Genomic DNA, 26,442 nt, shown 5'->3' with positions numbered 1-26,442 from the left:
TACAGAAATATTACTATAAAAAGTGTACTTTCAAGCATACTTTCTGGAAACCATAATGCAAGAAGGAAGAAAGCCTGGTCTCTAAATATATTTGAGGTTAGGTATTGTATGGCTGTAAATGTAAGGAGGCTTAGCTGAATGTGGACTCCTTACAGTTTTAATGTGCAAAGTAACAATTTCATGATACTACCAACTGATGCAATTCTTGGTTGCTGGGGCTGTCTGTGAGTCAAAGATACATATCTATCTTGTCATATAGGTGTTTCCTATTACCATCAAAGTCACATTGTCAGCATGATAATCAGATTCCATCATTATCAGGTTGGGTCCATGGTTCAATTGCTAGAACTCAGTCCTTATTTTCATTGATTAAAGGGAGGGTGCATGTGGGGGGAAGATTTGTAAAACATTCAAAAAAGCCCCCAAGAATTCAAACCAAAACCAACAACAATAAAAACAAACAAACAAACAAACAAACAAACAAAAAAAACACGCTTCACCAAAAAAAAAACCTGCTTTTTTTTTCTGTTAAATATTTTTCAGGAAATTTTGAGGGGTTGGAAGCTAATGGCAAGACATTATACAAAAGCGCTTATCTTAACAGCTCCATGTGTCACTGCTTCAGTAAGAATTGCCATTTTCAGTTTCATTACTCCATGGCAGATAACAGTGTTCTCAAGGCAGTACTGTTTACTAATCAGGTAAGAAGAATCATGCATGCATTTTCAAAGAACAGAGATACAGAAGCCCAGGTGTTACCCACCAAAGTACAAGGAACTATGCCTTCTAGCTTGTGCCTGCCCCCTGAGTTAAGTTTGTCCAAAACAGTAACTTGATATGATTCCATTCATCTATGCAATTATAAAACTTGGGTATTTGCCATCTCAGCTATTAACTAATTTGATGAGTGAGTGTTCTGCAATAATACTTCAAGGACAAACCCCAGCTATTACAGAAATTAAATAATTTGGGGATTTCAAAGGGTAAAAAAAAAAACTATAGTAAGCTTTTCTAGTCCTCTTCCCATTCTGGAAATGGGAAAATAAGTGCTTTTCCCTATGGAGACAAATCAAAAAGGAAAGTTGCTGGCTCAGGATGTCTGGAAAGTTCCTGTTTAACCACCAGATTTGCTTTACTCAAGTTTTAGAGCAATAATTTTCCTATTTTTCTGCCACTTAGTAGATAAAATGGCCATGTCAAACTGAAACACAAAAGTCAGTTGAACAGTCATTACCTTTTCCACCTTTTTTACCCTCCCTGCCTTGTGGAGACTTTCTGCTGCTCGAATGTTCCCTTTTGAAAGTATTGTTTAATACGGATGTTATTGTACCAGTACTTAATGAAAGTAAGAACAATAGAGCTGGTCTCATTAAGTTAATGGATCTCATATCTTGATGCTGAAGTTGAATTATTATCACCCAACAATACAAGTATTTAAAAAGACTGATCCACTTCATTCACAAAGATAAGATGCAAACAAGACTGAAGTGTAATACCTCCATTGGCTTAAATACGGGAACAGTTAATGGAAGTGCTGTATTTCTTTCCTACTGTGTCTTCAGGTATTCACAAGAACAACCCCAGGCTCTTGATTTTTTTTATTTTTTTTTTTTCATTTATGAAAAGGAATAGTTGTATTTTTCTATTTTGCCGTTACTCTATCAGGGAATTGTAACATAATCAGTGCTCTCATCAGATTGCATGGAGATTTGTGTCATAGCACTTGCCAATAAATTCCCACGTGTGACACCCATGGCAACCTGGAGACAGAGTAGGAATACCAATCTCAATGGTTTACCTAAGTAGCATCAATGGACCTGATTTAAGGGTGTTCTTTCCCAGAAAATCGAGCTAAATATGTGAGCCAAAACCATGAGAAGAGCAGCATTAGAGTTCCTATGGAATTGGGAGCACAAATTGAATTAATTGATAAACACATACTTACATATGCATTAGAAGAATATTTTTGTCAGTTTTTACATCAGTTCAGTCACCTGTGTTTCCACACCTTCTTTTAGCCCTTTGATGTTTTAGTTATTGAATTTCTTCTTTAGTCTGGAGTGTATTTGTTGCACATAGACTTATTTAAAGCTGATATGAATCATCATACTGCATAATTTGCAAGGAAAATGTTCAGGAATATAAACTTATGCTGCTAGCTTCAAAACCAAAACCAAATCCCTTCTGACCCTGGAAGATAACACAGCTGCTCTTCTGGAAGCTGCCATTCAAAATAACCTCTCAGTTATACAGCCCAGAACCATGCATTCTCTATACCCCCTTTATTACTTTTATTGGTTAGAACTTCTTATCTCCGAATAACTCTTGCTATGTCCAACCACCAACAGGCCTGACACAGAGACTGGATTACGTTCAGCGTACATTTTCAGAACTGTTCTTAGAGGACAAGCAACCCAATTATTGCAAATGTATCCCTAGCCTTCCTCACCTTTTCAACAGAGAGGTCAAAGATTAAGTGAACCTGTTTTCTAATACATCAGTTGGAAGACAGGAAATTTAAATTGCTCTTGGGTGTGATAAAGGTTAGGGAAAATGGACTTTTTTTTTCACCAGCAGTAACCTGTTGTTGACTTGTGGTCCATGATAACCTGCAGCTTTTCCTGTTTCATTGCTGGCTCGGTGAAGTCACTCTTCATTCAATGCTACTGCATTTGATCATTTGTTTTTTTCTTTCCTAGCTGTGATTCATGCATCTTTTAACTTTGTGTTATTGGTTTGAAACTTGTTCTTGTATACTGAAATCAATTTAAATTCTAATGATGTCCTTTGGGGTGCTTGTAATTCCTCCCAGTTTTGTGGTGTCTGCATTTTTCTAAATTTTATTTTTCATTCCATTATCCAAACAGTCAGTACCATAACTATGTCAGGCCTTGGAAAAGACCTATGTAAAGCCTATTCTAATTGTCTTTTATCAACATTTTCCCTTTTAAACAAGGTTGCACTCATTTGTACACCCATTTTACAGTAATTCTGTTTGTACCAAATCTCAGTCTGCTTAAAGAATGTCCTATGAGATTGTTAAAGCCTTTATAAAGTACTTTCTACTTAAATTTGTTTACAATTATTGAAAAAAAAGAAAAATCATCAGAAGCAGCTAATGTAGGTTTCTCACTTTCTAATTCTCTAGCTGCCTTCAACATTATTGTTAGCAATCTGTTCCAGTGCCTTAGAGGTTGTTCAGCAGATTGTTTATAATTTCATGGTCTGTATTTTTCCCTTAACTGAAATATATATCCTTTGGTCTCCTTTTCCTCTAGTATCCCACAGATTCTCCTCAGGTTCCCAGAGTTGTTGATAGTAAGATATTACTTATGCAGCAATTTTCTGATTCCCTTCCAGTTTCAGTACTTCTGGCTTATAAATATTTGTAATATCATTATTCTCTTCCAGCCCGTATTTGTATTTGGCAATATTAGCTGTCTTAAGGACATGCAATATTAACCGTACTAACTGTCCAATAATTTTCTGATAAATTTTAAACTTTTATGTAAAACCTGAAACAAAAAGGTAATATTGACTCCCCTTTATCATTTTCCATTCAGTACTTGGTCACTGCTCCCATTAAATAATGGGCTCATAGTTCTTCCTTTTATCTTCTTAATCTTTACATCTTGTATGGCTTACACACAGACAGAAATTAAACAATAAAATATAATTTCAACTGATGTTTATATGTGCAAACATACTTGTATCCTAATGCACTATTTTTGTAAGTGTTCAGCAGCACTTGCAAGGAGCATGGAAGTACATTTCTCTACAGAAGTTAAAGGTAACCCATTAATCATTGTGGGAGAATAAATAAACTTTCATTTCAAATTATTTTCTGAAATGAGAAAAACAAGGACAAAATGATGAATGCAGCTGAAAAAATGTAAGAAATAATAATAAAATGTATTTTATAAATGGAGTTGATAAGAAGAGATCACAATTCTCTTCCATCCTTCAAATCTGAGTAGCATTATCTCTCTTTCAAAAAAAAAAAGCAACCAACAATCAAAAGCAAACCAAACCAAATAAACAAACAAAAAAAAACCTCAGCAAAACACCCCCCCAAAAAAATCAAACTCAAAATACCCCCACAAAACCCCAATACAAACCACTGCAGGAAAAACAAAGAATTTTTGGCATTTTAGCTTTAAAAAAAGTTGTTCATAGATGGTAAATATATCACAAGGTGAATAGAGTGAAGATATTTTGAGCAACTGCTCCCCTGCATCAACAAAATAAATCTCTAGGGAAAGTACTGGAAAAGCAATACATTCAACATTTTTAAAGAAGGCTAGTGATGCAAGGAATGTGCCAGAAGTGTTCACCCATTTGTACTAAAGAAGCAGTAGACTCTGATAAGCAGGGTGAATATTACAGAGAAAACATTGTGAGGAAGGGAAATAATATTATTACTAGACTTGTATGAAATCAGAAGGTAATGTCTGTTGCATGGAACAATAATCAGTTTAAAAGTTGTTACTTCATCTGAGATGATTTACAGCTGTCAGTGTAAAAAAAACCTGTCCTAGAAGATTTGGATATTGGCACATGCACAAAACCCTCAAATTTACTGTGTGAAGCTGTTTTTATGAACATAAATTTAGGAGCCAGAGGGCCATGGGGATGCGTATCTAAGCTGTTAATTGAATGTGAACAAAATTCTAGTATCCAGATGCATCTAATCAAATAAACAGCAAACGCAGAGTGTTCCCCCAAGGTACACAAATGTGTTTGGAGGATTTATATATGTACATTTTGGGGAAATACATTAACTAAAATATTTTTTAAAGCAGACACTTAGCCACAGACTATGGTTTTAACCTGCCATGTAGTATGGTTCCTAGTACATCAGCTTTTTCTGTGTTTATGTGTGGGTATTGTAGCTAATAATGCTAATACATTTTCTTTGCAAGTAGAATTATTTAGCTAAATGAAGTAAGTTTTATGCAGAATTAAGTGTGCTTGGCTCTGTCTTGCAGTTTTCCAAAACTGACATTTGAAAACAAATTCAACAGAGATTTAGATTTTCAGCTTTGTTAATATGTTATAACAGTTAAAACCTTGTTAGGAAAAGAGCAAAAATAATTGGCTACTCATCACAAATCATATCGGTGTTGCTCTGGTCACTCACATCTCTTAGCCTATCAAGAATTAGAATTTTTCTTTTTATTTTTATATTGCAGGACATGAAAAAGATAACTTCCTTGTCTATACTATTGATAATATTTCATATACCTAACACATCCTCTTTTATTAATCTCTTGTAAGGTAAAATGTTTTTGTACTTCCAGTTTCTCTGCATACAAGAGGTTTTCCATTTCTCTTATCCTGCTTCACAACTTTTTTTTCTGAACTGCTTCTAATTCTGTAATATCATTTGTGGAAAATGTAAACCCAATACTTTGCACAGCATCCTAAAAGGGGTCTCAATATTGATACTTGTAATGGTAAGTCTATTTGCATATGTAACCTATAATAACTTTTCTTTGTACTGGCCTCAGCATCTTCCAGTTTAGGATAATGACCAGAAGCAGAATAAGCATGAGCTGTTTTAGTTAGATTATGGAATCAAAAAGGCTTGGATTGCTTGCATTAAGGGGGCCTTACCATATTTGGTACTCTCACTACTATGCTTAGGAGGTGGAGTGAAAATGGCAATTGAGGTAACTCAGAACATGACTAGGACTTGTTAGTTACTACTCTGTTTGCATGCTTTACAGATTAAAAAAATAAAGGGGGGATTTTTAGCACAGTTAATTAGGTAATTTTGACAGACCCTAAATTCAGTTCTAAGAAAACTAAATCTAATTATAACACAACATAATATAAGCAGTTATTTATGAAAGAAAAAATTAATGTAGAGAGCACCATGGAAACACATTGTTAAATTCAGCAATAACATGGCTTAATTTACATATTAATTCTTTAATTCTACTAAGACATCTCCTGATAATTATACTATTTGCATGTTTAATCACAGTAAACATGTTTTGTTTCTTTCTTGTGGTGCTCAGTGCTAAGACTGCAAATGAATATGTGAAGCTCTAGTTCCTCACTTACAGGAACTTTGTATATGTGGTTGTTTGGCTAGGAAAGGAAAAAATGGAGTTCAGGAAATGGCCTTGGTAATTTATAGAGAAACAAAAGTTAGCTTTATGACCTTGTATTCTACATTTTACAGGAAGAACATATCTTGTGGGAAACCAACATTGTGACTAAGAAGGAATGGGTCAAAGTGGATATGCATCTGCCAACAGGGATTGAAAACTTAAAGGTATGAATGAAAAAGGCACTTGTTCGATTTTTGAAATTGCTTTACTTTATTGTTTGTAAAGCTTCTACAAAACTTAAAAATTTGTTAAAATATGTAGCCTGAAGGTCTTCCTGTTCTTCATTGCTTTGATATGAGTAAAAGCTCTGGTTATAGCTCAACAAAACATCCACAAAGAAGTCACATGTTGAAGCTGCTCATCTTTAATCCCATGCAAGAAAATGAATGCAAATCTCACCATGTTATAGCTAGTCATTTGAGTCCATCTCAGGTGTTATCAACTCATTTAAATATAAATGCTAATAAGTGAGATGACGTGGATTGTGTTTCTGGAATTTCAGTGGAAGAATGTAAATAAGTAGATGATACAATATCTTCCACCTGAATTTTCAGGCATAGAGAAGAATGCAAAGTTGCATATAATTTATTCTTAAATTAATTTACAAGTTTGTTTTATATAATTTTACATTTGTTTTTCATAATTAAATAACCATATTTTATTGTCTCAACTATAAGATGAAAAGGTAATCTCTGTGAAAGGACAAAGATTCAAGTCTACTGCAGGAAATGTTTTGACATATATTTGAATGAATGCATTTCAGCAAGTTAGTGGAAGTATCTTTTTGTTGTTGCTTGTCTCTCCTTTTCCTGCAAGGATAAGTGTGAATAAGCAGCCAAATATGTAATAAGACTATAGAATCTAAAAATAAACAAGAGGCTGCCAAAAAAGTATGTGTCTATGTAGAAAGTAAAAATTACGCCTTAATGTACAATGGCAGCAAGGATCACTTGTACTTAGTGAAGGAGAAATACTATCTTTAACTATATTACTGTGTGATATTTTCATTGAAGCATTCTGCTGTTTAAAATGGGAGAGAATGGATAATTTTAGAAGGCTTTGTCATTTAGGAAAAACTTTTTAGTGGAAGATAATGTCATATATTATTCCTGATATATGCCTCTTGAGATTTCACTCCAACCTAATTTCCAGGCTTCAAGGGTGTGTGTGTGTGGCGGGTGTGTTAGATCTTTCTGCTTATGTCCCAAATCATGTCTGTTCTGGTTTCCTTCTCTTTTGTCTAATATTTTTGTCCAGCTTTCCATGTGACTACTTTTTGAGATCAATGCTCTGGTCATGTCCCAGCTTGGCAAAACCCACAACCCTATTTTTGATTTGTGCCTCCAGCTCCTGCTCTTGTTTCTCAATGCTTTCTTTCATTGTAATCTTCATCTTTCTGATGAATTCAGGCTTGCTTCCTCCTGCTTGCTCTTTTAGTTCAGGTAAAACAAACTTGGAGAGCACAAGTGTGGTAATCTCTATGTTTTGAGACCCAGCTGGTCTCCACAGTGGCCAGGAGCAAAAGATGTTCTTTGAAATGTCATTCTTCTATATCATCCTGTACAAAATCTGGCTTTTAGTTAACTTCATTCTTGGAATTCATCAAACCTTTTTAGCTGTAAACTTTCAGAAGTTTCACCTGAAGGTAGTCATACAAGATTTCATGTTCTGATTTGAAATTTGTACTTGTTTTGTAATGGAAAGTATGCAGCACCTTTTAGCAAGTGAAACATTGCTGGTTTATGTAAGTAAAAATAAAGCTTTCTCTGTGGTCTGTTAATGCAAATGTTTTAACTGTAACAAATCTACAGCTTATGTTTAAAGGAACATTCCAGAGCAGAGCGGGTTTCATCTGTTTGAATAACATCCAGCTCTTGGACACTACACCCTCTGAGCCACCAGGTTTTTGCTCCTTAGAAGAATTCACCTGCACAGATGGGCATGTCACAGAGCCTGGATCAGCCTGTGACTCTCACCCAGATTGTTCCGATGGCAGTGATGAGGATCCAGCAGCCTGCTGTAAGTGAATTGCATTGCTTTAGAAGGACGTTGTGTTGAAGAGTATTTTGATAACCTAAACAGATCCACCCAAATGGCTAGCAAAATATATTATTTATACAGCTTCTTTTCCTCAAAATAGTTAATGATGTTCAGGTTAGTGACTCTGAGTTACTGGCAGAAAATACATTAGATGACATGAAATTTACGTGGTGCTACAATTTACCATGCAAGTCACATACAGTTCAGAAGCTATATCTTATTCATGGTCTTCAATTGAAAGTAACTCTGCTTAGAAGCCAGAGTTTCTACTGTAAAATCAAGAGCAAAAGAAAATAACAGTTACTGGAAGATGTCTATAATAATTCTGAAACATTTTAGATCTGCATCTGAAAGTAGATTTAGAGACCCTATAACTTTCTAAATGAATATTATACAGTCTCCATTTGTATGCATATTTGCCTGTGGTGGTAATACTTAAATGTGTATCGCAGATTTAAACTTTGCACATCTTTAAGATATTGGCAGTGATGCATATTAGCTGCTGGGAGGTACAAATTAAAATTTTGTGTATCTCCTGATGTCAGGATGAAGAACATCAATAATTGTAGAATCATAGAATAACTAGGGTTGGAAAGGACTTTAAGATCATCTAGTTCCAACTTTTCTTGAGAAGGCTTCAGGGACTGTATGTATCTACAAGTTGGGTTTTTTTGGTTTTTTTTTCAACTCACAGTCTGAAACTTTAATCTTTTAAATTATTTAAATAACCATGCAGGAGCCATGCCTAAAACAAGTAATACCTGCAAATGCTGATGTAACTTTTTAAATAGTAAGCTTCATACCGTTTTATCTCTGGGTGAAATCTAAGACAACATTGATGTGCATAGAGCATTCTTTTCTGAGATCTATTTTCCTTTTTTACAAGACTTGACCCTGTTGCTAGCTCTGCGTGTTTGCTGGTAGGAGTACAAAGAGTCCTCTTATGCTCTTTAGGAGGAAGAACTGAATGAAAGCACTTTATAAATTGGATTTTATTTCTCAGCGATTTAGTGTTCCCACTTCAGTAACAATGTGAGAGAATTGTGGTGAATAATGACTAGGAGTATAGAGGAATAATTTTAGGTTTTAAAAGGAGCATGAATAATAATTGTCCCAGTTGAAGGGTAGCTGTTATAGTACTGCACAAAGTAAAAATAAAGATAACTAAACGCTTACAGGCAATTATATTTGGATGTGATGCATTATATTTTCTAATTTTACCTCTGAGCCTCAGATGCTGGACACTGGTACTGTGTAACCAGAAGATGACAACATAACCTAGTTATAGCCAGTATTTTAGGTTTAAACAGAGACCAGAGTGGGACTCACTCTTGAAAATATTGCTTTTGTTACACTCATGCAGATGTGCCAGAAAACCAAAAAGTAGGCAGAAGAAAGTCGGATTAGGTCGGATGTCTCAGCATTGTTCTTTGTGGCGTTTCCAGAATTAGGGTGCTGGGGGCCAAGGACTGACAGAAGGCCCAATCAGTACAAAACATTCTTTGATAGCTCTGCCTAGCACTTCTCTGCCTGCTGCTGCCTCTGCAGTTAACTTGGTTTATCATGTGGCACTTATTTACCACTAACTCCTAGTGTATTTCAGTTTAAAGAAAATACCACACTCAATTGAACCTGAGACACAGGGACTGTGTGCTTCCTTCTGTTGAGGAAGTCACATGGTGAAGATGTATTGTTTTGTTGTTGCAGCGCGCAAAAATACTCATCCCCTTAAACAAGGGTGAGAAAAGGTAATTTTCTACAATATAAGTAACCTCTGTTGTATATAGCTCTATTTTCTGAGAAGAAAGCAAAAAAGAAAAAGGCAGTTTCAAAATAGCAAGAATTGTTTTTTAAAGTTGCTCATTTTAATAGCTAATATTGTCTTGGATACCTCACACAGTCCTTTTCAAGAAAGTGGACCCTAAAGGTGAAATTTAGCTCATCAGCAGTTTGGTTGGCTTAAAAGATTCACCTTTCTGACACTTTCTGCAGTCTTGAACAAAAGAGACCCAAACAAAAAGTCATCACCTGTTTCTGTCCTTTGTTCTTTTCATTCCAGTATGTAGGCCTTCCATGTGATTTGGAAATTGTAATATTCAGAGTGCACTATATCTATTCACATTAATTTTCAATGAAAATTCCTATCTGGTACAGTAACACATATTTTAGCTTCTATTCTATTAGGTATGCTAGCATCTATCCTTGGATACATCCTCAGTAGTTTCCTGTCATGAAATACCATCATGTACAGGAAGAGCTGACAGATCTCTATACTGAATGACAATGAAAAGCAGGCAGCTGTTACTTAGCAGTGTGAAGAATTTCCCTCTTTTTGAGGATTTTCTTTGCTTCATTGTAATTGGAAAGGATTTATTTTTGTTTCTCTTTTGCTCATGTTAATTTGACATGAAAAAGTCTTGTAATAATGCATTTTATGAGGACAAACACATACATTTTACAATGTTTCTTAAACTTTATTTTTAATTTCTGCCCATTTATAATAAATATATGTTTAAGTATATGAAACTAAAGTCTCAAAATTAGGAACTTGTCTAGGAAGCACACATGAGTAACCAAATTTATTTTAGTAGTTTTGTTGAAATCAATAAATCTAATGAAGTGAAAAATTGGAATGAATGTTTTTAGTATTAAATTCTACATTTTCATTGTCTTATTTGATATCACTTATTTGAGATCACTTCTGAATTTCATATTTTGCCATAACTAATAATCAAAACATAATATATTAAAAAAGAGAAAGAGAAACACGTCCTACAAGTGTTTCTGAAAGGAAGCTTCCTTAAGCCAGCTGTTTTTAAGTCTTCTGGTTTTAATTTTGCATCGCCAAGATTAGTTTACATATTCTCAGCTTTTCATAAGGTTGTGTAATTAATTAATAGAAAATATGTAGAATGAAGGAAATGTATAATTTTATAGCTTGTAGCTTTTACCACATTTTATTTACAGTATAGCAATTTACTATTGCAAATCCTTGAAACCTTCTAGAGCAAACGAACACATATGCAAATCTTTTGCCATTCCTTTTTAAGGAAAAGTATTTTTTTTTAGTCTAAAACATTTATTTTACTACATACTTCTGTTTCCTGTGGCACATTAATTGCCTCGAATTTTCGATATCTGTCCATCAATCTTATATACACATGTCGAGAAAAAGAAGCTACATCTATATCATTTTCAGACTTCATTGCTTACAAACTGCATAGCATTGCCTTTGTGTTTCACCAGAACAGTTACTCCAAAGAAAACATGCCTTCTGCAGACCCAGGGTCAACATGAGATTCTTTTAACAGCACTAGTCTCTCAACTCTAAGTCAGGTAATTGAGCAGTTTCAGCAGATGAGGCCATCTCACCTAAGGGATTAAGCTGTTATGAGAGATCTGTCTAATGACTTATGACATAGAGAATTTCAGGCTACATGACCAATGGCCTATAATCTTTCTCAATCCTTTAACAAATCCTAAATAAATGAAATCAATCGCAAACTGGTAGGGAATTTGTATGAATAGTTAGTAAGAAGGTATAGGTGCAACCTTTTCCTTTCCCAAAATGACATTTAATGATAGTCAGAAATTACAATATTAATGACAAAGTAATTACATAGAGGTGCTTTGGTTGCTGACCATACAGGTAGTTTATACTTCAGATTCCATAGGAGCTTTATGCTGTCACACTGAGTAATGGTAGGAGCCCTCCTTTTTCCATGTTCATTAGTCAGGGAAATGCTAATCTGGTGGAGAGACAAGCTGTGCATTCCTGCTTATGTTCATTTGATTAAGTTGCCAGAGTAGGACTGAAAAGCTTCATCCACTTGCAGGCTAGCAATGTTGAGGCAATATTTATTGGCTGCAACCCAGCCTACCTAACAAGACTGCTTTGCTTTTTTACCACCAGGAGGATCAAGAGGAGCTGCAATAGGTGTAGGGTAAGGTAGTCAAAGAGGAGACATTTCCATTTAACCTCCCTGTGGTTTTGTTGTATGTGCTTTGTTGCTTGTTTCTTTTTTAAAAACAAAAATATGTAAAAATGGTTCAAGTTAACTGAAATATTTTCCCCGTGTATTTTATGGCTTTAGTAAGCTCTACTTATTTCTTGAAATTCAAGGGAACATGTTTGGGGACCATTTTTTTTTCTTCTGGTTGCATCTTGGAGTCATTGTTTTTGCTGAACTGGTGTAATAATTTACTCCTTCACTCGTTGAAGTATACTTACATACCCACATGAAAAAAAAATACTGTTTTTCAAATTTGGTTTGTTATTACCATGAATAGAAATTGCTTCTTTTCTAATTTCCTTTCTATTTTGCTGAATTATAAGTAGATGGAATGGTAAGAAGTGCAGTAAGAATAGATATAATACACCAGATATATGCTTTATGTGTGCTTAACTTACATAACTGCAGTATGACTTCCCTAAAAATATAGGTTGTGCAGTCACTTATTTTCCAGCTATGGACAGTGAATTATTCCCTATAATTACTTGAAGGCTCAAATAAAAATGTAGAGAAAAAGCTGTGAATCATAAAAATTGTGTGCTGTTTTGATGGGAATAGAGCATTTCTCAAAGCTTATTAATATTTGAGCTATGAAAAAATACACTGAGAAACACTCTCTTGGCTTTGGGTTTCAGCTGAAGCACAGAACTTTTGTTTTTTCAGGCTTGATTAAATATTTTCAAGCACTCCTAAGTTTTTAGAATTAAGTAGGAATAAAATTTCAGTCAAATTGTTAACTTAGCTGGATTTCTCTGTTCCCTGACATATCAATACTTTTTAAAAAATGAAGCATTACTTGCAGATGGTGGAACACTTAGGCTTGATGAGTGATTCTGGCTCAGTGTCTGCATGACTAGATGTTTGTATAGAGCTTGTCATTTTAAATGGCAGGTACAAAGGAAAAAAAAAAAGGTAGCATCTAATGTGTGTCCAACACTATCACATTTAGTGAACTGGAGCAGCTTTCCCTGCCTCTCTTTCCCCTTCTGCCCCCCACTTCCAAAAAAACCCAAAACCACAACACCATGAATGTTCTTTCTACCAATATAGTTGTGTTCAGATTTGTATAAAGTTTGAAAAAATGGCTGAGCAAAATATTTTTATTTTTATTTTCCTGCTGTTTGTTCATTGCTGGGGTTTAAACCCAGCTGGTAATTCAGAACCACACAGCTGTTTGCTCAACTTCCCCATTCCTGTCTGAGTGGGATGGGGGAGGAGAACTGAAAGAATCTAAACCCACAGGTTGAGATAAGAACAGTTTAGTAACTAAAACTACTGCTACTATGAATAATAAGGAAAATAACAAGGAGAAAGAATATAAAACTAAAAGGGGAAACAAAACAAACAAAAAAAACCCCACAAGTGATGCACAATACAATTGCTCACCACCTGCTGACTGATACACAGCCTGACCCCCGTAGCAATCTGCCCTTCTGGGTGGCTCTCCCTAGTTTCTATACTAGGCATGACATGCTGTGGTATGGAATACCCCTTCAGCTAGTTTGGGTCAGCTGTCCTGTCTCTGCTTCCTCCCAGCTTCTTGTGCCCCTCCCCAGTGGCAGAGCATGATAGACTGAAAAGTCTTTGTTCAGGGTAAGCATTACTTGGCAACAACTAAAACATGTGTTTTATCACCCTTGTTCTCAGACTAAAGCAAAAACATCACTGCACCAGCTACTAGGAAGGAGAAAAATAACTGTTACAGCTGAAACCAGGACATATATTCAACCTGAAAGATGGCATTTATACATTTCTTTGTAAATCCACAGTGTTAGAAGTTGTACTGGCAGCTACCAGTATAAGAAGATTTCAGACTTCTCTCTTCCTGTTGACCATCAAGGGCAGTGATAACTTGCTGCGTCCTTAATTCTTCTAGTATACCATTTCTTGACAGTCAGCTCTCCAGTATGAGCCAGTGAAGAACACTGAGGCTGTTATTGAGCCATATTAATGACAACAGATCTGGTGTCATCAGCACATAAAAGATGTTGTTATTCAAATTGTGATAACTCTTCTCATGGTCTGAAGTAAACCAGGAATTATTATTTTCTAGTTAAAAGAAAATAGGATTTTTTTTTAAATTACTATGCTAAATACCTTACTGACCTATAAAACATTAATCATTAGTGCCATCTTAACATTTCTCTCATGTTTAAAATTTTATTTTTAAATTTGACCTGGCAGCTTCCACCCACGAACAGGGTTTTGGTCGCTTAGTATACAGCAGAGTAAGTTCCTTGTGTCTACATGGTTATTTATTAATGCCTCTTTGGATATTACTATGCAGCCACTGCAGTCAGCTTCTTGCACAGAAGACCTTTTGCAGGTTTTAGGGAGGCCAGAGGAAAGTGATATTTAAGAGAAGAATGTTTGCTTTTATGTGTCACATTGGTTCTCTCAAGACTGTTTTGTAAGGAAAGCACAATGCCTAGTTATAGCACTAATTACCATACAGCAAACCAGCTTAGTCTTGGATATCAATTTGCATCCTCCACCTTAATGTGTTAGGAATTGAAGTTTAATTAACAAGGTATCTTGTAGAAAGCATGAGAATTCTGTAATTAAATAAATTAACCAAGTTTCATGTTTAACTAATATACTGCACTAAACAGGAAAACATGCTTCATTAAATTTTGATATACATAATGAATTCAGATAAAAGATACTGATATTTTTTATTTATTTTGTTCCTTAAGATTTAACTGCTCACATAACCTCTTTATACCAGGAAGGCCTTTATTGTGGAACTTTACTGCTGTGATGTTTCAGCCAAGGTGTACTTCATTTTGGTTTTCTACAACCTGAAAATTGGAGTAATATGTATACTCATGTCTGAGGTTGATATGATAGCATAAATATGCCATGAAATTGGAAAGTGACAAGTTCAAAAGTGATGTTTACAGTTGTGTTGAGTGATCAGAGAGTTAAACATAGGGCTTTGCAAAGCTGTTCTGGACTAGGAAAGAAAACTCTCAGATTATACATTTTTTTAATCAAAATTATTAATTGTGCTCTAGAAAAGAAAGCGTGTGTGAGATCATTATATAGTTCAAATTGGTCTAATCCGTACAAACTTGGAAAATGGTCTTTTACTTTGCAATAAGAATTTCTGGGAGACCTAAATAATTAATAAATTTAAATCTAATTTTGAAAAATAAGATGAAGTTATAATTAATTTTTACTTTCACTGCATTTAAAGCACTAAATAAATTTGATGTTTTTTTTACACATGCATAATTTACTTTACCATAGAATTAATCTTTTACAAATATATAATATTACTTTCATAATCATCAGTAACATAGGTACAGATCTCATATTTCATATGATATACTTTATTCTCTTACAGGTGGTTTCCTTTGTGGTTCTAAGTTTAAGAAGAGAACTGCTTGAACTTCTATTAATATTCTAGATTCTTTTCTCCATCTGAAATGATGATTTCAGTGAAACATACTAGTGCTTCTTTAACATTCTTTGTACATACCAATACAAAATAATTATAGTTGTGGCATTAAACTGTTGTATCAAGTTCAGCTGAATGTTATCTTGTTTTCATAACAGCTAATTACACTATATGGGATTTTGAGACTGACTTCTGTGGGTGGAAGCCACTAAGCATAGGTGATGCAGATTGGAACATAACGAAAGAACAGGCTCCTCTTGACAGGACACTTCCTGGCAGAGACTGTACAACTAATACTGGATGTGGTGAGATTTATTTTCTTCCTGTGTTGAATATTTCTACTTGTAAATGGTAACAGTCTGATAATAAAAACTGATTTGAAATGGATGATATATAGTAAGTATATAACATAAGTAACATTGCAGAAAGCTAGCGTTTACAATGATCTTTCAGATGTGATTTGGTTACTATGCCTTTGTAACCTTCATTTTCTGCTGGGACAATCAATGAGGTATGAGAATTGATGCAGCTTTCATTTTTTTAGACAATAACCTTTGAATTGGCATAGTTAAACTTGTTCATACATTTCATAAGCAGCTTTTTAAAAGATATCAAGGTTCTTGAAAACAGTTGGATGAAATATCACTGTAGTTTTTTTGTAGAATGCAGGTAAGCTAATCAGTTTTGTCTGAGAAATATAAAGTGAGTGTAATAGTCCTTGAACTGTTGCTCTTCCTTCTGCCCGTAGTTCCCATACAATGCATTTGGCTGGAAAAAGTGTATTCCAGTAGAGGGCTGGTTTTAAGAATTTTTCCAAAATGAAAATGATATTACAACATAGTGCATAAAACTAAGACTGCCTGGCATGTTTATCACTGTCAGGTAATATTGATAAATATTCTGTGACTCTGATTTTATTAAAATGTATCTATTATACTGCTTCCAGTGGAGATCAGATTACTTTGAAATATATTTTTTTAACAATCTATATTATCTTACAGCTGGACCTTCATACTTCTCTCATGTTCATGGTAAAGAAACATGAAATATTGAGTAGTCTACCTACAGCTTTCAAAGGCAGAGGAATTCCAGTATTAAAATTCAGCAGAGTAAACCCCAGTAGGGTGTATGTGTGTGGATGATGTATAATAACTCTATCTGCGCAGACATGTGACTTTTTTCCATTGGCCTCGAAGTGAGGAAGTGCACCAAAGTTGCTATTTACTTTCTCAGCAGCTACTTGATTTTTATTGGCTCTCTAGAGTGGCACTGGATCTGCATTTCGGTATTGTCTGCAAGCATTACTGTGTCACAGCTGCCAAAATCTCATATCTCTTTTGGGCACTAATGTGCCTGTGTCTTTCCCATGTGGGTTATTCTAGGTGATGGTGAGATCTGAGGTGTAATGTGCTCATAATGAAGGCTGCTGGTAGAAACATATGCTCTGCAGCCCAGGCAGCATGTTAAATTAGCCCTTATGGAGCTAAGTGCTGCTGCATTTCAACTGCTTTGATACCTGAATTATTACAATTAAGTTCACACTTTCATCTTGCTGTAGGCTGAAGCCTCAAGCAGATCTCTAGGTTACCAAGCAGCACCTCTCAAGCTCATATAATTTAGTGCAACAATCTTTCTGAGGTGGTTTTGTACCCATCCGTCACTGTGCCTGCTTACAGCCACATGATGGCTTTAGAATTAGTCTTCCAGAATTTGAGCAAGTTTTCACCAACACTAAGTCAAGGTCTTTCAGGTTGCAGCAGTTGGTTTTGGTATCACAGATCGGTTGTGTCTCCTCTTACCTGGGTAGGGAAGCTGCAGATTTTGGTTAACGAGTATCTTAACTAGGCTACCGTAGAGACTCAGCTGCAAATTACAAGAGGATCCTTTGAAGTACCCTTGCAATCCAACTGGGGGAGCTTCCCTTGTGCTGTGGAGTGCAGCACACCTGCTTGTCCAAGGAGCTGTAAAGGTCACCTCTTTGTGCCAGCCTTGCTAAAGAGATGTGATTATTCACATGGGGCTGGACCTAACCCTCTGCTGCATTATGTATCCATGGGAAATAAATGGCTAAAGAGTATGACCTGTGACAGAACAATACCTGATTTTCCAAGAGGTAAGGCAATATGTGTAATATCAGTGTGCCAACAAGACCAAGCCTCTAGTGCTGTTGTGCACAGACTTTCAGGAAAGTCTCAGTATTCAGCAAAGGCAGTACTGATGGCCTTCAAAATACGGTGCTTTAGGGCCTCTTGAAGACGCTTATCCCTCCCTACCTTTGTCTGAAGCGCATCTGCTGTAGTTGAAATCCAAAGGCAGTTCCTCTGCCAGAGTTCAGATTAGATCTTTAATTAAGCTTTCATCCCCATTAGCACAGACAACAAGCAAGTCTGTGGACCCCATGAGAAAATATAGCTTATTCCATTGGCTCCCATGGTCTGCAACATTGTTAGCGTGCTTAAAACTGGCTGGACTACATTGAGAGTGAATACTGTTCCCTACAGAAAATTAATTTTTGTTCTAAGTTCTGTTTGAAACATTATTTAAGCCAATTAAAATGTGTCCTTTAGGGATGCCAGCTGAGGTCTATGCTGTTTGATCTCCTGGGTGCTCAGTGTTGCAGCTCCTGCAGTCCCTTTGCTCTTGTCAGACTGTGAGAAGAGCAGACAGACACCCTGTGAAGGTGTTGGGAAAGAGTTGTAGTGTTTGGAGGATGAAAGTTTTTGCCTTAAGCAGATAAATGAAACAATACACCTAGTGGGCCTGCGAAGTAAAGCCCTCACAGAAGCAACATCTGATCCTCCTTTGTGGAGCTCTGTATTTACTTCCTCCAGTTTAAGTGCTTGCAGGCACCATTATAGGGTAGCATTGGTGATGGCTGCCCACATACCCTTTTTTCCTTCTCTCTCTTTCCTCAGCTCTGGGCTCAGTTATGTTGATTTTCCTGGAGAGGAAAGAGGCAGGAATTTTTAACATTCTGTTTTGTCTTTGCCTGCATAGGTGCTGTTTGTTGCAGCCTGTTACATGACCCTCCTTGTTATCCACAGAGACTGAACTGATGGCAAAGCTTGCTTACATTTATGAATAAGCTTTATGTGCCCCATGGAGCACGTAATTACCTCTCTGAGGCAGCTATTTGCCATTGCAGCATTGCATATTTTTCATATTTCTTTGATTTTTATTTACAGGATCATTCATTTACTTCAGTGGATCATATCAGATGAAGACAAAGATAGCCATGTCTCATCTGGGGAGCCCTTTCCTTGTCAAGCGATCCCCTGGGCTTTCCTGTTGTCAGGTAACAGTTTGACATTAACTGTCACCATCTTTGTAAGCTGTTACTTACCTGGTGTGCAGATACAGTACTCTTCATGCTATAACTGTTGCTGCTGAAAAACTGCCTCCATTTCATTATCAGTAGAAGGTGTTACAGACTAATTATTTTGGAGGAGGGAGATGCAGAATTTTTACTGCTTTGCTGCCAGAATTTTGGATCTAATTATTATTCTTTCTAAAGCACCTACCACACAACTCATAATTAAGGTTATGTGTCAGGTTTTTGCATCCTGTGGCGAGCCTAGCTGGACAACAGGGGCCATATCAATTCACAGTTGAAGCAGGATGTCTTTTGAGCAAAAGCTGATAAAAAGTCAGTCTGTTTTCCATAGGCAAGAAACATGCACGTACCCAATGTCACAAAACAGGAGACCTGTGGTTTGAAGTTGCTATAGACATTAACTACATTGGTGTGACCAGAGAGGATTAGCTATCATGCTTTAGACACATACTAAACTTTAATTGATGGTTTGAGGGTAATGCTTTTTAAGCTGATCAGTGCAGTACTTGAGAGTTTACCTTGAAATGCTTTTCTTGTCAAATGTCTTGTGGCTCTGCAGAGGAACATGAAAACAACCACCCATGATGATGTGGTTGATTTGGAAAAATAGAAAGCTACCTGGAAAAAATAGGCCAGGAAAGCTAAGAAATAGAAAGTCTTGGGTGAAAAATGAAAATATAACTATATAACTAGAATGTTGAAATTTTCAACAAAATATGTATTTCTAAAAGAGAACTTGAAGAAATATATTAAATACATATAGATATATTACTAAAGAAATACAGGAAAGCATTCCTAACTTTTTGGGAATTCCCTATTTTTGTTCATCCTTTTGGCACCATATAAAGTTAATAGATGCTTCAGAGTCTTATAAGGGATTTTCTCTTTATTTCGGAGGCTTTTTTTGTTTTCTATTCCGTAACTTTTCAAAGCTTATATGATACTTTGGAGAAGCTAAGTTGTGTAGTTTTTTTTCTGTTTTTTTTTCTGCTACTGCATGCTGTCTCCTGATTTCAGAAGTCACAAAGGAGAAAATGGAAAAATAGGACAAATTTGTCAAAATAATTTTAAGTGGCAAAAAGAGACTTTAGAAAAATAAAAATAAAAAAAACCCACAAATTTAGACTGGTTTCTTAATTTTTCAGACTCAATATAGAACACGAACAGTAATTTTAGTTAGAAAAACTTTTTTAAAAACAAAAAGTGGATGGAGGAACTGCACTTAGAAGGCCCGACAAATAGCACAATTATATTCCAGCAGGACCTAGGCTTTTTAGGCTTTTTCTAGTGTAAGGGGTATGAACCAAGTGTTGATTTACATAAATCTGTTTTACTTGAGACTCCACCTGCATTAAAATATGCATATCAGTTTGTTACTGGATCTCAGCTGGACAGTTGTTACTTGCAACTGAGGAGTAGAAGTCTCTTAAACAATTTAAGAACAGCTTCTTGCTGTCATTTAATACTCTCAGTTCTTAATCTTCACATGGGTTCTTAGTGTTGTCAAGAATCAGAAATGAAATAGATATAAAATCAAATCAAGCAGAATTCTGTTGCAGGGAGCACAGAAGGCCTCACAGCATCCTACTGGAGTCCTGCGTGTTGCATTACTCCCGGCACAACAACAACCTTGTGCACACAGTGCATTTGATTAGGAGGTTTCATATCCCTTTTGTAGACTTTGATACTGAGTAGATAACCGTTCAGGTTCAGATTAATTTATTTTAGAACCCCTTAAGTTGAGCAGGGCACAGTTTGTATGTGAATTGGTGAATCACTCTGGTTAAATCTATTGCATAATTTGGTCTGCATTCAAAATAAACACAGATGCAGCAGACATGCACATATATTTCTCTAGTTGAAATTCAGGGAAGAAACCATTTTTAATTTTGAGTATGCAGATATTGAATATATTTAAAATTCCCAGTTTCAACAAAGAGCAAATGTGGCTTTCTGCCACATTTTCCCTGCAGGCATTTATTTTTGGGAAAGAGCAAGGAGTAGGGGTTGCTCATTAGGATGCGTATTGGTGTGTTACTCTCTCTGTGTATAAATGTGAGATGTTGCCCTCTGTTGGATGTCTCACCGAGAGGATGCTAGGATCTACATAAAGAGATGTAGGCTTATTACACGGGCTTTACAAGTTTCTTGGCTATAGTTTTTTTAAAAAAATGAAGAAAATTTCAGTTGAGGGATAACCATTTTATATTATGCCTTGATGGCTAACTGAAACTTAGAATTAGTTTCTTTCTGCATCTTCTTGTAGTTAAGTCTTTGTAGATGTCAGCTAAGAATCAGCTTTATTTAGCTCACAGTTTTGGAGTTGTAGGAGCAAATCTCTAGTCCTAGCTGCCTGTTTATGGCTGTTTAATGGACAAAATAATTATTGTAAAGTAGAATATATAGACATAGAGGAGGGTAGCTTCATTTCTAATGAAATAAAAAGCACAAATTTGTTCAAAAAGCTGTTTGATAAACATAAACTTACTTCTAGAATTTTTAGGGTACAGTTTTTCAAACAGCTCATTTTGAAAAGGGTATACCTACTGCCTTTTATTCTTTAAGCTTTCTGATGGGGAAAAAAGTTACATGAAAGTGTTTTGAATTGTTAATAAGTTTATATAATAGATTTTGGTTTATTTTCCCACTCATGAGAATACATTATGGGAAGTCAAAAAAACAACTCCACCAACCATAAAGCCAGGAGATAGTAAAAAGGAATAGTGTGTTGTAACAAGTACATTTCCTAACCACTGATCCACCTTGTGCTATGTAATGCAAGCAAAAAGAAACTCTTCCTTTGTGCATAGCAGATGTTGTGTCTTAGGTGTATCTGCCAATTTTATGGATTAAATTCAGGGACAGAAATGAAAGGTAATGAATCCACATGCATGATGATTTTCAGATTATTAGTAAATTATTTGAATGCAAATGAGTTCTCAAATTCATGTGATAATTTATTGGAAAAGACTCCTCTCAGAGTCTGGTTACTCTTAAACTACGATTTCCCTTAAAAAAAGAAAACAAGTAAAAAGAAACTCTTGAGGACAAACAAGGAGAAGGAGGTACAGAAGGGAGTATTGCTAGGGACACATCTGGAGATGTACCTGCAGAAGGAGGTGATCCATGTTGAGGAGGTACAGCTCTGAGACGACTGAAGCTGAGCGACTCTCACTGAGGCAAAAGGACAAGGACTCCCTCAAGGGACTGTTGCTGTGTGTGACACATCCTGGGGATGGACACCCCAGAGGGACTGTGGCCTGTCAAAGCCCTGAGCTGAAGCAGGGGAAGAAGAGTAAGATGGTAAGAAGCAATGAGCAGAACAGGGGAATGCATAGGGAGCATGAGAAAGAAACCATTACTCATATGCCCAGTCTCCTGCCTCACCAAAGGAGATAGGCCAGAATGAGTGGAACCTGCAGCAAAAATTAAGGAAAATTAAGACAAGGAGGTGACTGGCTAAGTGTTTGACTTAAACTGGCCTGGGAAACGGGGAGTAATCAAGTTTGTGCTTGATTTCTTGTGGCTAAGTATTTGTTTTCTTTTTTCTCAGTAGTACACCCAGTGTTTAGAAATTCTCATTAATTCACAGTAAATTAAGTAAAAATTATACCACTAGCCTAAGGCTGTTTTGCCTTTTACAGTCCCTAATACAACGATTTTCTATGAGTACAGCCTATTGTGTCAGCTGTTTGAGCTGTTGCTGAAATAAAAGATTTTTTCTCATATTTAATGGAAAGCTGGCTCTTGGAAGCATCTGTGTTTGTCCTGAGGCTAAAGATGGGTTTTCTCATATTTGTTACTGTCTTGCAAAAGCAAAACAAAACCACATATGCTTCATATGGTTATTAGCCAGAAATGGTCTATATTCTTTAAATCTCTTTGAAAGTTGATATAACATGAAAAATATACAAAGAAACTTTCTCTCTGTAGTGTGATGATCCAAGAGTCATAGTATAAGATCATATGAATATGGGCAGAAAACTGGATGGGAAGAGCTATTTTTACAGCTCTTGTTTTACTTTCACAAGCATTTAAGTATTATCAAGGCTTTTTCAGTGAAGTGAAGAGTCTGCAGTTGAATAAATTTTAGCCTTTCACTATGCAAAGACGCAGAAAGGACTCAGAAGGAAGGAGAAAAACAAAAAAATCAGTCTATGAAAATCTTATTTCTTCCCTGCAGTTCTCAGCTGAATGTGCAGAGAGAGGTGCAGCGAACTGGGATCCTTACAGTTTTCTCATCTTCTCTGCTTGGCAAGCAGCTTTTTGCAGGCTCATCCACCTATAGGTTTTTCTTCCTATATATTGGTCAACTTATTTCAGGGAGTTCAATAGATTATTTGAAGCATCTGTTTTCAGATAATTTCCATTTGTGTTGAATATGGAAATAGAAAATAAGGTTTCTTTCATGTAAGTACCTCAGCTGTTGCAGTTCTGAGATTAAATTACTCATGAATATGCCCTATATTCAGCATTTGCAAAGAAAAATAATCTCTGGGAGGTTTCTAAGTCCTTACTGAGCTAAAAAGAGTTAAGGGAAGTCATATCAGTCAGTCTGTATCAGCTGACAAGTATACATTTAAAATAAGCTTTAAAAGTAAGCATTACTTTTAACTATGGTTTTATCTTTAGACATTGATGCTTCTCAGCATGGCACAGTCTTGTACATTTTTATTTTATGCCAAGGCTGTGTTTAGACCTGTTATGTTATTCCTTGTTATAATGTACATATTTGAGGCAGTACTGAATTTATTGCAGTTATGTAGTTTTTAAAGTGTTTCTTTAAAATCTCTTTTAACAGGTAAGATTTTGGTACTGGTTGTCTCAGGATTCCCAGCTTTCTGTCTTTAAGAGAACTGCATTGGATGGAAGTTTGGAAAAATTGCATGACATTTCAGGATTGCCTGAGATGCAGTGGACAAAAGTGAATATACATGTACAAAGTGCAGCTACAGACTTACCTTTTCAGGTAATTAGAAATTACGTTTACATTGCTTTCAAAAACTTATTCTGATTTGGCCTTTTGAATTAATTTACTCATATGCTGAAATATGAAAAAAAAATTCTACTCTTTAAAGTTCCTATAAAAAAATCCATTCTGATCTTTCAATAGATGTAGCTACTAAAGAACATCAGTGTTGTTTTGGTATTGTATGCATTAGAATCACCTTTCCATAATAAAAGTCAAGTAGCAATAGCATAGTAACTTTTAAAAACTGAAATTGCTATAAAAAGTGCTGATCAGAGTGAGGGCCTAATTATGTTGGCTAAAGGAAAGAGAAGGGCAGAGAGCTCAATTTGCAGTATTGATCACAGAAACAATTAGCAGCTTTCAAATTTAAGTTTACTTTTACAGGCTGCTATACTTTACTGAAACTTGGGAACTGTTAGGGGAATCAGCAGCTCAATTTTAAGTATTTGTGAAATAAAAATCCAGTTTTAGTATTTTAATTTTGTCTCATCTAAAAGAAAGGGCATTAAATTCTCATTATTTGTAAATTTAGACTGAATTTTACTTCCTTTTATGGTTTCCTAAATATTTATTTGTATTTACAAATATCTCCTTACAGTCTCTACATTTACCGTACCACATATTGTTGGTTTCAGCAAGCATAGTATAGATAAAAACACAGTTGTAAACCATCCAATTTCATAAACCTTAATAGCTCATTTTAAAATATGTACTTTTAAAACAACTGTTATCAGCAGGCAGCAGTTCCTGCAAGTAATGATGAGTTTTACTGGTTTAGATTGAAGCAAGGTCATCTGGGTTGAGTAACATTCCCTAAGGAAAGGTAGTTAAGGATGTGAAAGTTGAGTAGATTTCTGATTTGGATCAAATCTCAACTGTAGTTTTTGATGATTGGTATTCAGAGCTGGTTATAAGTGGTATTTAATGCCCATGCAGATTTCAAAAATTAGAAAGATATATATATAGGTATGTCTTTTATCATGTCACATTTAGTGGGCTTATTTATTTGTCTTTACAGATCATTTTACGAGCTACTATTCTAACAACAAAAGCTACAGTTGCTGTTGATGACATCAGTATAACAGAAGAATGTGGAGTTGTGAGTAAATCACTTTCAGGTGTCAGCCAAGAAAGTGAAGGCAAGTACTGTGGTTTTCAATACATTTTCCTCAATGTCTGTTATGTGTAACTGTGATTTGACTGACAACTTTGAGATAACTTTAAGAAAGTAGGGGATAATCTGAGGAAAAAGTCCATATGCTGTAATCTCTAATAGATGCTAGTGTGTAACATGGGATGAGGGTCTTCATAAGTAGTTCTTAGTTCGATAGTTCTGTGGCTTGAGCTGTGGTAGGAATTTCCAGATACCACTTACTACACAGTACCTGCTCACATTCACACCTGGATGCAGAGACAGAAACAAAGTACCTTGTAACTTCCACTGAAGAATAATTTCCACTGCATTATCTTTAGGGAAAGAAGGTTCTCCTATCTTTAGTGTCAAATACGTAACATACGGTAAATGTCCACCAGACTTATCTGTATACTCATACTCTGTAATCTTGAAGTGCCAATGGATGGAAATATAAAATAGTGTAGCCTCTATCAGACTGCTGCTTCTCTTCTTCCTGACTACTAATGATGTTTTTGAAACTTGCATGGATACATAAACAGTCAGTGGTAATGATGGAGTCTCTATTATTGGAAGAATTTAAAGGCACAATAGAAAACTTCATTGCGGTGTCTTTAAGGCTTTTCTGATCCCTGTATAAAATCTGATGGATGGTAGCTAGGTATTTGAAGAAACATTATTTATACTTTAATTATTTTCCCTACAACTGTCCTATTTACCTGTCAGTAACAAAGATATTTTTAGAAGGGAGTGATTTTTAAAGAAAGGTCTGTCTGGATAACAATATGAGCAGCTAAAAATGCTAAGTTAAATGAAAAATATGAAAAGCTGAATGATATTCCTCTCCCTTAATCTCTTTCCAGAAAACCACACAAGTATAACCAGTAGTCCTTGCGTTTTTGTTTTCCCTTTCATTGAAATGGAGGGTGTTTTCTAATGTGTAGACTGAGGTGCAAGCTAATACTGGTGAAACATCAAACACACGGCTTCTTGTAACTTTCATTGTGAGTGAATGCAGAGAGGCCACCACTACCACAGAAAGCTTTTGCGAAAGACCTGGCCTCTGACTGCTGGGAAACAGCAGGCTGCTGTACCCAGTGCCTCACCTCTGAACTGGAGCCTGACCACAGAAGTTTAACGTGCTATTGATGATTTTTTCATACAAAAGCTTGAATGTTGTGGTGAATAATACCTAGTTTAAGAATCTCAGACATTATCTGCTGTATTTCTTACCAGTTGTGATATAATCTAGCTCATTTTAAGGTGATACTGCTCCTCATGTTAAGTACATTACTATATTCAAAGATGATAAAAGCACTTCTTTGAATTTTATATATATATATATATATATATGTATATGCACTTATATATTCTTTCCTGATTTTTAAGGGCAAACAGAATTTGCAGATGCTAATTCTTCATCTTTTTA

At 35.6% G+C, this 26,442-nt stretch overlaps 1 protein-coding gene across 1 annotated transcript in view; it reads left to right on the top strand.

Moving 5' to 3' along the window:
- MALRD1 (MAM and LDL receptor class A domain containing 1) overlaps positions 1 to 26,442 on the top strand; it is a 246,477-nt gene that overhangs the window by 20,767 nt on the left and 199,268 nt on the right. Inside the window, exons 7-13 of the mRNA XM_031052491.2 lie at positions 544 to 701; positions 6,191 to 6,283; positions 7,931 to 8,138; positions 15,734 to 15,880; positions 18,761 to 18,870; positions 23,711 to 23,878; positions 24,900 to 25,020. Of these exons, the coding sequence (XP_030908351.2) occupies positions 544 to 701; positions 6,191 to 6,283; positions 7,931 to 8,138; positions 15,734 to 15,880; positions 18,761 to 18,870; positions 23,711 to 23,878; positions 24,900 to 25,020 (1,005 nt within the window). The remainder of the gene's footprint in view (positions 1 to 543; positions 702 to 6,190; positions 6,284 to 7,930; positions 8,139 to 15,733; positions 15,881 to 18,760; positions 18,871 to 23,710; positions 23,879 to 24,899; positions 25,021 to 26,442) is intronic.

Source organism: Melopsittacus undulatus, chromosome 1 (genome assembly GCF_012275295.1).
Source record: "Melopsittacus undulatus isolate bMelUnd1 chromosome 1, bMelUnd1.mat.Z, whole genome shotgun sequence".
Lineage (NCBI taxonomy): Eukaryota > Metazoa > Chordata > Aves > Psittaciformes > Psittaculidae > Melopsittacus > Melopsittacus undulatus.
Note: the sequence above shows the minus strand (reverse complement) of the source record. Positions and strands in the feature narration are given on the sequence as shown.